Raw genomic sequence first — 12,768 nt, forward strand, 5'->3', positions numbered from 1 at the left:
AAACCCTAGCTTTGGGAATACAACCTCGTGTCTGGCGTCTCTATCGTGTGTGGTGACCCGCCTTGTTTCCATAGACGTCAGGGTCCCCTAGGGGCCCCTTTCAAGATGGCGTCCGAATAGGGACCCTCCCCCACTTGTTCCTTCGCGTAACGTTGTAATTGAGAAAGGCAGAGAACGGCGAGGACGGGACGATCGAGCCGGGATCAAGAGGTGTTCGGGGCGCCCTGTAAAAGTGATGAGAGACTCCTTTGCAGATCTGCACACATCTGATCCCTGATCGACGTGCCTAGCTAGAGAACAAGGAGGCGAGGGTCCCGAAACGAGGCAGAAGCCAAGAAACGCAGACACGACGTCCTTTGGTGCGTCAGTATACAGACGACTTGATTTATCAGGCGAGTCATTCCCCGATTCAAAGCATCCTGATATTGGTTGAGAGTTGACTTTGCAAAATCAAACGCCCTAGGTAAGGTTAATTAACCAAGGGGAAGGTTGAAACATGCCTGGGGTATTGTCCACCTTAGCGAGGTTTTTCCGCTGTGGTAGAAAATCTTTGGAAAATGGCCAAATTGTACCACCTGGGGGAACGCCGGCGTATGAGATGTATGTGAAGTATGGAGTGGGTGCAATAATATTCTGTGAGACTTGGCATAGGCAAACCAGAAAGCAACAAGACCATCAGTGGCCGATTAATGGTAGTTTTGAGATGGCGAGGATAGATAACTTGGAAAGGGGGGTTAATAAGAAAGAAAGCGCGTCCGGCAGCATTTGAAACTATTAAAGACTGGAGAAAGGAAGCAATGCTCCGATTTAAAAGCAGAGCAAAGCATGTGCGCAGGCATAAATCAAAGGGTGAGGTAGCGGAAGAAAAAGAAGAGGAGGAGTGGACAGAGTCTAGGAAGGGCAGGCAGGCGTGACCAGTTGAATATAGGAAAAATATACCCATAACGAGAATTACACATGACAGATGAATTGATAGAAAATATATTGACCCATACAAAACAAGGCCCAAGACCAGATACGTCAGTAGCTATTGCCCAGACCCCGCCCGTAGCTCAAGCTACCCCTCCGGTAGCTCAAGCCCTCCCACAGCCACAGACCGCGCACGTAACACTTCCTACTAGCCAACCAGGCCCACAACAGACACTCGCTGTTCCCATTGTCCCATCCGCACCTCCTGCCTCAGACACAGACTCGGTACCGTCCGTTCCTCCCGGGGTTGAAATTGAAACCACAGGGGCAAGAGGCGGGTCTGACCAACGGCAGTGCACGAGGGTAACCCGCAGCGCAGTCAGCAAGGAAAGGAAGGTAGAATTGCAGCAACAGGCAGAGATGTATATAGACGGGAATGATGGGATGGCAACATTGGCTTCGATATATGACTTTCGTAGAAGCAACGAAAGACAGGTAGTGTTGGAATGCATGGGTGAATATTTGGTGGAGAGATGGAAACAGCTAATTGGGAAATTACCACTGCAGCGATTGTTGGATTCGAATGCATTAGCACGCTGTAGGGAGAGGGATGAAGAAGTGAGAGAACATGTGTATAGACTTCTTGACTTTAGAGATGAATTAGATAATGATTATGTCGAAATGTTTACTGCACCTGCCAAAATGTTTACTACACCGGTGTCCAGTCAACTGGTCGACTGCAATTTGGTCGACTGCAATTTGGTCGACACCATTTGGTCGAATGCCAAATGGTCGAATTTTTTTTTTTTTTTATATATGTGTTTTGTGGGTTTTCGTGTGGGGAAAAAAAAGAAAAAAGAAAAAAAGGGGGTTGGGGGGGGACCCCCCCCCAAAAAAACCAAAAAATGGGTAAAAAAAAAAAATTCGACCATTTGGCATTCGACCAAATGGTGTCGACCAAATTGTCTGTCGACCAAATGTTTTCGACCATTTGACTGGTAACCTACTACACCTACGTACAGGAGTAGGGATATCGGGAGACCTGGGAAGGGGAAAAGGGGTCGCATAATAAACGACGGCAGTTACCATCGCCGGGGCAGAAGGAGATGGTGAACGAATTATCGTTGCTAAAACAGGTGGGGGCAGACTTGAAGGAATGTCTAATTAGAACACGAGTATTAATGCAGCAAGTAGTAAGACATAATAGAGGGCGAGTGAACGCACAAGTAAGGAGTAGTTCGAATATGCATGGGGGAACAGTGGGGCCGAATCAGTGTGCATATTGTAAAGAGGAAGGACATTGGCGAGCGCAATGCCCGCATCTACAGAATAGAAATGGGTCTGGTCAGAGGAGACAGCATAGAGGACACCCAGGAGCGAATGGATCAAATAGGTATAGTATGAAGCAGCATCATAATAACGGGGGTAATCAAAACCAAGGCAAAACCAAAATGCCCCAAACCAGAGTCAGGGACAGCAAAATCAACAGTATGGAAATCAGAGTGGGGGAAATAGAGGGAAGGGTGGAAATGTTTTCGATACACAGCCAAACACGTATTACAGTAATAGTAATGATTACACATCGAACGATGTGTTATTTCCCCAATAGGACAGCCCAGGACAGGGGTCGGAACCAGTGTCTATTCCCGTGAATCAGAGAGGACCCTACGTAGAAATTAGAGTCGGGAATGAGGAACACCGCTTTCTTGTAGATACAGGAGCACAGAAGTGTTCTATAGACCATCGGTTCAGAATATACCACTGTCAGGGCAAAAGAATATTTCCGTAGGGTTTGCAGGTACACCAGTCTTAAACCCAGTGTCCAAACCAGTCCCAGTTACCATAGGACCATTTACCGAACATTGTCCTTGCCTTCTAACAGAAAATTGTGGAGAAAATTTGTCGGGATTAAATTTGTTGAGAAAACTAGGTCCTGTTATACATTGCACGGCAGACGGAGTGTTACTAACGATATGGCCAGGGGGGGAGAGGCTATGTCACACACGTGCACTGTTTGTGATTAATCCTACGGACTCCTCACTAATTCCCTGCCTAAAGTCTCCTCCCAGGTGGCCTGGGAAAGACAGTTGCTTACTGATCCTGACCTTGTGGGAGGTGTTCTGTGGGTGGATCACCTGGGAGGAGAAAAGGCCCAGGGGAAAGAGTATTACATGGGATGAGACACAGTATTTGTCTTCCTTCAGCTAGGTTGTCTCATCAATGCCAAAGTATGTATTGGCTTGCTGTAAGAACCATCTTCTTGTTTTACAAGATCCACATATAAATAAGGGGGAAAACAGTCACACACGCCTAGTCATTGGGAGGAATAAAAATCCTTCCTTGACATATAGAAACTGGTGAAGTTAAAAACCTCCTTTGTACCCAAAGGTACAGTGAGAGAAAATCTGTGAATTGTAATGGTTTAAAGAACTGCCTTCCTCTGTTCAATCAGATCCGTTGACTAATCCTTGTGATGTTCCTGTAAAGAATATTAGAAAGATTCTATTTGGGTTTAAAAGTAAAAATCAAACCCAAAAACCTAACTTTAGTACTGAGACGTGGAAGAGGGCTAAAAATTAGTTATACAGGAGCAATCAGGTCATTAATGCAAATAACCCACACCTCAGAGAGACTTAAAAGGCCTCCCTAGGTGCAGGCCATGAGATTGCAGACGGAAGCCAAAACACAGTGACTCGAGCTGGCAGTCTAAGCAGAAGCTGAATGCTAGAGAAGACGCAGGGACCACTGTGTGGCAGATATCAGCTGCTGTTCCTGAGAGGGTCTGTACCTCTCGATTCCTAAAGAGCAGAGATTGAGCAGCAGAAAGCGTTCAGGAGGGAAGCTTGCCTCCTGGTAATCTAATCTGGAGAGGCTGCCCATTGGGAAGTGAAGGCGAGGGAAGCTTTGCTTCCGGGGAGTCTGTCTCGTGTGGCTGGCATGCCCTTGAAAGCCTCAAGGTTGTTTCTGGTGGCTGGCGTGCATCAGAAGGCCTTGGGAGGTGGTGCGGGTGGCGGCGGACTAAAAGAAGAAGTTTGCTGGGTCACGAAAGAGCCACGGAAATAGACGTCCTGTCTGCGGCTAGAGGATTGGAAGTGCACGACTTTCCCACTCATTTCACTGCTTGACAGTAATCCCGTAGCACTCCTTCCCCACTCATGTGTGCAATGCAGGCGTCCGGCGAGTGAGGAAGACTCGCACATAGAAGAAAGTTGCTCAGAGAGCAATTGTATATTTCAAACATTTGAAAAACAGCGGAAGCAGCACTCATGTGCCGGTGAAAGCAGTTCTAAGAGTAATCTGATTTATTTTGAATACCAAACTCATGAAAAGCAGTGAAAACAATATGTAACAAAACCATATGATGGTAACTTTACAAATGTGAGTGTTTGGAAATCCCAGCAACCTGATAGGGTGAAATTGTTACCTGCAACCATTGTCCAAGTCAAGAGAAACTAAGAGTCAGGCAATTACAATCAAGCAAATATTGCCAACAACAAAAAAGAGGATAGTGAAAAGTATATAACGTGTGAAACTTGTTTCCCATATTTGTCCCCATATATGGTAAAAGCTGGTATAAACTCACATTGCCAAGGCCAAGAGAGAATCCCTCTCCTTGTCAGTATTTGTCACTGGTGCAATGGGGAAATAAGAGTGGCAAAAAGGCTGCCCTTCTGGAGAAAGATATTCAGAAGGAGAGAAGCATTGTTTGTATGAAAGTATTGAAGAGTATCAATGTGAATCTTGTGTCCCCTGAAGAGTTGTTAACAGTTTTGAAGCTGCAAACTGGTAAACCGTCTGTAGTTGTAAACCTTTTGATTGTTGACTTTAACCACAAAAAGCACTATTACTCATGAAGCGCTGTTTGGGCAGGCAGATATACCCGTACGGAAAACCTTTTGGAGGAGTAGGCCTGGTATGAGAGTAAGCCAGGTGGAAGTTACACAAAGTTCTACAAAGTGCTCCTGACAAAGTCAGCTTGGGTTGCTAAGGTGCTGAGGGAAGAATTGTGTAAAGCTGTTGGCATTGAAGAAGTTGCATTTTTTTAACCTATCAGTTGTAGCAATTCGTCCTAACCAAGACATTTATTCATGCTATTTGATGAACTTTAGAAACTGTCCTTTGATCGAAGGATAAACTGTATAATTGTTCAAGGAAGAGGAAGAGTATTCTATTTCTTTGTTGAATCACTGGAATTTTGGAACTTTGAGTTGAAGAGCCAAAATTGCAAAGAACTGTGTTGGAACTTTGTGGCGAATCAGGATTTCCTTATTTATTTTTCTTGAACTGTGAAGCAGAATTCAACTTAATTCTGGTGAAGGAGAATGTGTCCCGGTTATAAAGAGAGACTGTGATTACATTATGCACTTAATCATTACTGTTTTGAACTGCCATATATTTCCTTGTTTATTTATTATATGTATAAGTGTGAGGGACAGATATCCTTTGTTAGATTGTTTCCTTTAGTTTATTTTAGGCAGGGAAATCCTTGTCAGGGTGGGGATAGTGAGGCATTCATCCAACCTTTGAATATAATAAAATGGCATGCGTTGAAAAGCTTTCACAAAAGTGTCTGCCTCACATTGCTGACCCCTCACATGGGGCCGTGCCTCGCTGCCGCCGCGCCTGGCGTACATTTTTAAAGGGGTAGCTCAAGTTTTTTGCTGAAAGGTTCTGGTACTGTCACTGCCTCGGGGAAGCCCATACAGAATGGAGGAAAAGGGGATTTAGGACTAGGAGTATTCTAGTCGCTACGGTGAGTAACATTCTATTACTTAGGTTGTCCCAGATGGATATTACTGCTTTTTCCATTCCTCATTGGTCTGAAACCTTCTTTTTCCATATCAAGTAATGGATTGCTTTCTACATGTTCCAAGATTTGTTCATATATGTAGGTTTTTAGAAGTTTTGCCGGGGTATGGGTTAGGTCAGTAGTTGGTTAGGTCTTCTGTGTTTCCTGAGGGATCTTTGACGAGTGGTTTAATATATGCTATTTTGAAGCTTCATGGTACAACTCCTGTTGGCAGAGAATGGTTTTTGAGGTTCCAGAAGTATTCTGCAGATGTTTCTTGGGTGAGGATTATCGTGTAGATGTCTGGTGGGCAAGGGATGGCTGGGGATGCAATATATTGACTCTTATAATGTGCGGGTGCAGAGGAGGAGTAACTGCCCTGACACGAAGCAGTAAATATACATATGAAAAGAAAAGAGCCCAATCTATGAGCTCTCCCGTACCTTGCACACCATAAAACCAGAAAACCGGCTGAATTGATTATATAATTTTGTCAAATAATGTGTTCTAAGCGAGAAAAAAAAGTTTGCATAGCCAGTTAAACAGAGAAAGAAAAGTTATCTAATAGTAAATACTCAATGTCTAGCTCTCTTGGCAGGTGACACTTTAGTCTGAGCGGTGCCTATTGGAGAGCAACCCCTATTTTTTGGGTGCTCAAGGGGGTTAGGCATTACGATCTCTCCAGTTCTGTGCTACTCTTCACTCTGGGATGTCAATATGGTCCATAATCTTTTGGAATCCTGAGCTTCTTATGAAAGCCGTTCCAGGAAGGGCCTTTCTTGTAAACTGACAATGTTGAGATGCCTAACCTCTTGTAGGAGGGTTTCAGACATCTGAGTCCTGGATACAAGAGGCTGTGTATTTCTGCCAAGTAGGCTTGTATTTCACATCTCTACACATACTAATTGTGGGTCCAGAGTAATTTCATATCATCCCAAAGGTCTGTGGGAGCTCAGATGCGCTGCCTTTTATTTTGGTGCTTAAACCCTATAAAAGGCTAATGTCTTTGCTTACGCTTGCAAGATTATATGTTGGGGACTCAGACAGGTGTTGATGCGCTTCGTTTCAAAGCCCATTCAGCTTTGGCATGTTTTAAGCCTTTTAGGTTTGAGTGTGACCGAAGGACCTCATCAAAGCATCCAACTTGTCATGCGAGTCTGTAAATGAAAACCTTTATCTGAAGTTGATTACACAACAAGTATCCGTGGTGGTGGTGTATAAGCTTTGATCAAGAATAATGCTCACCTTTGTTATTGACACAGAATGGAGATTTTTCAAGACTTTGGTTTTGGAAAGTCTTAATTCTATTAAAGAAAGGGAGGCGAGATTTAGCCCTCACTGCAGCGTGAGTTGCTGGTAGGCCTCACCAGGCTTGTTCTTTTTCTAGCTGGGATGCCTGTTTGGATGGGCTATGGCAGCAGTTTTTTTTTTCTTTTCATTTTTGTATTTACACACTGCTCGCTCCATAATTTCAATAACCCTTTCTTCTCTCTTCAGGTACAGAGAGGAGTAGTAGGATATTTATAGAGTCCATTTTCATTGGCAGATGTTTGAGGTTTTTAAAACTGTTGATCTTCTTAGTTCAGGGATGTTAGTTCTTTGAAATCCTTTTCCCCAAAAGAAACGAGGAGTGAAGTAGTGCTACACAGAGGTCTTATAGTGACTATGGACAGTGCATTGGCTGAAAGAGTTGCGTGACTGAGTTCAGAAATCACAAGGACTCTTGGTCTTGGTAGGTTTTGTAGTTTTAACATTGGCCCTCATTCCGAGTATGGCGGTAAGGGATACCGGTCACCGTTAACGAGACCGGTGCCGGTAATCCCTTACCGCCACATTCCGAGTTCCCTTTGCGCCCTCGTCCTTAACGCCTGCGAGGGCACAAAAGGGCTTTTTAGCCAATAACGGTGACCGTAAAGTACGGTCACCGTTATTTGCAATTTCCCCATTCCCATTGAGTCCTATGGGGGCTCATTTGGGAATGGGGAAGGGCCCTGGGGAATGGGAAATTACCGCCCTGGTCAACTCGGAATAGGGCGGTAATTTCCCATTCCACCAGGGCGGTGCCGGTACGGGTCCGGAGCCGACCAAGGTGCTACTACCGCCATTGGTTAGCGCTGGACTGGGAATGAGGCCCATTGTCTGGTTATATGTTTGGGTTTGTCTTAATGTCATTTGTTCTAAATTAAAGAAAGTGAAGCATAATACTCACTTCTGTGTCTTTTACAGAAGCATGACTTTCATATGCTAAACATTTGTAAAATCTCCCTTCTCTGATACTGGTAACCACCTTTATTTAGACCTGCTTTCAATTATGGAGAAAGCATGCGATTTCCAAGATCTAATTAATAATTGTATCTCAAAACAAATGTTTAATATTGTTATTTTTCCATTTCTAGGTTCCAAGCTGGATCCTTCAGTATCCAGAGTATTGTTACTCGATCAACTGCTCAGTTTTCAACAGCAGCCCATCTGCAAGAAGTGAGTGTTTTCTTTCTTTTAACACTGGTTTTACATTTTGTTCAAGACATCATTTAAGGAAGTCGGTATGAAGTGCAAGGAGCTTTTCTGTCATGGCTAGTACAGCAAAATAGTCTCACTTGCAGGCAAAGCTGTATGTTGTTTTAGCACTGACCAGGCCTGCGTTGCTCCCTTCCCGTCTCCAGGACCCTTAATTAGGGTTGAGCAGAGACAGTGCTGGTGCGAGAGACATTTCAATTCTGATAATGTCAGTATCCATTGGCAGGGCCTGGAGATGAGGAGTGGGCAGGGAGGCTAGGTCTCCTCCCACCAGTCCCCATCGCCTTACCAATATGATTGGCCTACTTCTCAGGTTAATGTAAAGGTCAGGTTAGTGATTAACACGACAGAAAGCCGAGTGTTAGAATGGTAGGATCAACATCACCTCAGAACCCCTCGTAAAGCTAGTGCAAACCCTGGGGCCAGGCAGAAGGAGGTCCCTCAAATGCTTCGGGGGGCATGACCTGGGCACACTGTGGCAAGTCAATTGCCTGAAATCACAGTCCACAATATTCAATAGTTTGCAATTGTTTACTCAGAAAGAAGAAATAATAAAAATATGCAATTGTGACAATTCAAGTTACCGAACAAAAGAAATTAACATTTCATTCAAGAGAAAGCTTAAATATGAACACAATGTGCACTACTTGTGCAGGTTTTTTGCATTTAGCAAGTTTGATAAGTACATTTGAATGCAAAAAGATAAAATTACATAGTAACATTCACAATTAAAGAATTCATGAGAACAGATATCTCAGTAGGGAAGCGTTCTAGGCTGAGAGAAGGTGGTATAGCTGACATGTCTCTTCCTGTTTGCTACGATGCGTTTCGGGCAATGCTGCCCTTCATCAGGTAGTTGATATCTGTAGTTCTATTTATCATCTGTGGATTAAAGTAATAGTGTGTGAATGATGGTATTCATTATGTTAGGAAAGTTATCTTGTATGGCCTATGTACAGAGTTCTCGGAGTGACTGCACGTGAATCTTCACAAACCGGATAGACTTTCGCTATATCTGGTGGAAAAGGATTATGTGCGCTTAGATTGATGAGATTGTAAAATGCAAAAGATGATTTGTTCTGAGCGGTCAAACATGGGACCAGTCGGTAGAAAATAGCGCTGGGTCCCATGTTGTAACCGCATTGCAAAGCTGTAAAGTATTCAATTTTGAGGTGTAACGTGAGATGCACTGACCTCAGAGTTCAAGGAATCTGTAGATCAGCGAGATATTGCTTGTATCATGGAGCGCATTTCCTGTGGGGCACAAATGTTGTGAAAAGATCACATGAATTGGAATGCGGATATTGAGCTGGTGAGGGCAACCACGTAGTGGCTACAAAGATCCCACCACTCACCCCGGATTGTGACTGTGCTCAGTCTGTATTAGTTAAATGAGTAAAAGCAATAAACTATCTGAAGAAAGTTCAGAAAAACGGTACAGGCAGGCTGGAGCAGTGCTGCTGGCCGTTCGCGGGGTTGGTCGGGTAAGCTAATCTGTATGTCCCACAGCAGTCAGCCACAGGGAATTGTGATGGGGCTGGGACACCATGCCAATTAATTGGTTATCTGCTGCTGTAGCTGAAACAGAAAATTGTGGGTACAGATTACTGAAACGGGAAGCAGTGTGTTGGAGCTCCGATATCCTGCACCACTCCATGCAGATGTCAAGCTGATTGGCCCGAGAGGACCGCGTACCTGTAGTCTTGGTGGTTGGTCTCGCAGAGGTCGCCAGTCTGGAGTCCAGGAACTGATGAGATAGCGGCACGAGGAATCAGCCTCTCCACCACCCAAATGAGGAACTGGGTGAAGGATGGACCAACCCCCAATGTCACAAAGGCACTCTCCCAGGTAAGCGTGACAAGAGGATGTAGGCTCAGATGGAGGGAACCATAGTCCAGGTAGAGCTTGTTGTCCAGACCATGAATCTTCCAAGAACCTCAGTGCAGCGACAGTTGATAGGTAGACCAGTGTAGCAGAAAGGTATTCGTAGTAGGCAAAGGAGCTTGGCTGGTGCAGATAGTTCCAATGGTACACAGGATGAGATTCGGAGTCAGGCAAGACAGGAAAGAGTGAGGACAGTTGGAACTAGTTGTCTGGCCAATTAGAGAACTGTAGGAACGTGCCCAAGATGGAACAGGGGGAATGCAGGCTAGTGTGGGATAAGTCCCCTCTACACAATGATGACTCAGGACAGAACTCCGGAATGGGCTGAGGGAAGACTGACCCAGGGCAAAACCTAGGTAGTAGCTGGAGGCTGGCTGGCCCAGGGCCGAACCCAGGTGAGGATTGAAGGCAGGCAGGCCCAGGACAGGACCCGGATAAGAACTGGAGTCAGGCTGGCCCAGGGCAGGCCACAGGTAAGGACTGGAGGCAGGCAGGCCCAGGACAGGCCACAGGTAAGGCCGGAGGCAGGCAGGCCCAGGACAGGCCACAGGTAAGGCTGGAGGCAGGCAGGCCCAGGACAGGCCACAGGTAAGGCTGGAGGCAGGTAGGCCCAGGACAGGCCACAGGTAAGGCTGGAGGCAGGTAGGCCCAGGACAGGCCACAGGTAAGGCTGGAGGCAGGTAGGCCCAGGACAGGCCACAGGTAAGGCTGGAGGCAGGTAGGCCCAGGACAGGCCACAGGTAAGGCTGGAGGCAGGTAGGCCCAGGACAAGCCACAGGTAAGGCTGGAGGCAGGTAGGCCCAGGACAGGCCACAGGTAAGGCTGGAGGCAGGTAGGCCCAGGACAGGCCACAGGTAAGGCTGGGCAGGAACAACGAGGAAAGCGAAGCAAACCGCGTTGAGACGCGGGCAGCTTTGACTAGCGGCCTCTTTTATGGGCCGCCGGCGCCCGAGAGGCCTGGAACGCAAACCGTTCCGTTTCCGGGCGCCGGCGAACCCAGAACGAGGCTTGGAAGGCAAGCCCCCACGGCGCATGCGCGGAACCGAGAGAGAGGACCTCCGCGCATGCGCCGAAGGCCGCCGGCCCTGTAATCCGTTGCTCCCCTCCCGGCGAGTCCCCAGACGCGAACGCGCGGGTAGACTCGCCAGGAGGAAATGGGAGCGGCAGACCCCAGTCTCCCGCGTGACATGACACTATGCCCCCTCCCAGGAAGACCCGGGGCCCCAGGCTTCCAGGGAAACCGTACGTAGAACTCACGTATCAGCCGGGGAGCATGCACGTGCTGGCGCGGTTCCCAGGTACGATCACAGGCCGGGTACCCCTTCCAGTCAACCAAATAGTGGAGCACCCCTCTACGGTACCGGGCATCACAGATCTCGTGTACCTCAAACTCAGGGCCCCCCTGTACCAAAACAGAGGCCGGACGAGGAGAGGTGCGGCCATAATCATCGACCACATAGGGTTTTAACAGGGACACGTGAAAAACGGGATGTACACGCCAGGAAGAGGGTAGGTGAAGACGGAAGGCTACAGAGGACAACCGTTTGGTGATAACAAAGGGTCCCAAATATCGAGGGGCCAGTTTGACGGGCAGATTGCGGAGAGGCAGGTTCTTTGAGGACAACCACACCTTGTCGCCCTCCTGGAAATTAGGTTCTGCACTCCTCTTCCTGTCTGCCTGTCTCTTCATCCGATCCTTGGCTTCACTTAAGATCTTGTGTGCAAGTTCTTGCTGTTCCCGGATGTGTAAGACCAGACCATCAGCAGAGGGAACAGTACTAGACGGAACTGGTTGAAAAGGCATTAACCGAGGATGTAGACCAGTGGAACAGAAGAATGGGCTGACTCCAATGGAGGCATGAACAGTGTTGTTGTAGGATACTTCGGCCAGATCTAGCCCACCTTTCCAATTAGACTGTGTGGCATTGGCAAAACAGCGGAGGTACCCCTCCAAAGTCTGATTGGTCCTTTCGGTTAGCCCATTTGTCTGTGGGTGATAGCCTGAGCTTAGAGCTCTATGTATTCCCAGATGACCACACACCTGTCTCCAAAATGATGAAAGAAACTGGGTACCTCTATCCGATATGATTTTCTCCGGTAGGCCGTGCAACCGGTAGATGTCGTGCAGAAACGCTGAAGCCATTTGAGTAGCTGTAGGGATTTTCCGGAATGGGATGAAATGGGCCAGTTTGGTGAAGCTGTCCACAACCACCATTATACAGGTGTACCCTTCAGATGGAGGCAAATCCACAATGAAATCGGTGGCGATGGTATGCCATGGATAGGGAGCCACTTCGGTGGGCATTAACAAACCCAATGGTCGTCTTCTGGGAACCTTGCACTGGGCACATATTGGACAGCTGTCAATGTACTTCTGGACCTCGGTCGCCCAACCAGGCCACCAGAACTGTCGGGATATCAACTCTCGAGTGGCTCTGACCCCGCGATGTCCTCCTATGGGTGAATCATGGAATCCGTGTAGAATGCCCCTTCTAATGGCTCCTCTGGGTATGTAGAGTCTTCTTTGAAAAAACAACAGTCCGTCTCGTTCTGATACTAGTTGCCGACTAAGAAGGGACGTTCTTTCTGGATCCGACCGAGTGGCTTCCGCGATGGACTTAAGGTGAGAGGACAAGGCCAGCAGAAAATGGCGAGGAGAAATCAGTGGC

At 46.9% G+C, this 12,768-nt stretch overlaps 1 protein-coding gene across 1 annotated transcript in view; it reads left to right on the top strand.

Moving 5' to 3' along the window:
- Positions 1–12,768, top strand: part of LNPEP (leucyl and cystinyl aminopeptidase) — a 1,221,122-nt gene that overhangs the window by 1,137,670 nt on the left and 70,684 nt on the right. Inside the window, exon 17 of the mRNA XM_069627677.1 lies at positions 8,095–8,176. Within this exon, the coding sequence (XP_069483778.1) occupies positions 8,095–8,176 (82 nt within the window). The remainder of the gene's footprint in view (positions 1–8,094; positions 8,177–12,768) is intronic.

This window comes from Ambystoma mexicanum, chromosome 6p (assembly GCF_040938575.1).
Source record: "Ambystoma mexicanum isolate Mex_15411 chromosome 6p, UKY_AmexF1_1, whole genome shotgun sequence".
NCBI lineage: Eukaryota > Metazoa > Chordata > Amphibia > Caudata > Ambystomatidae > Ambystoma > Ambystoma mexicanum.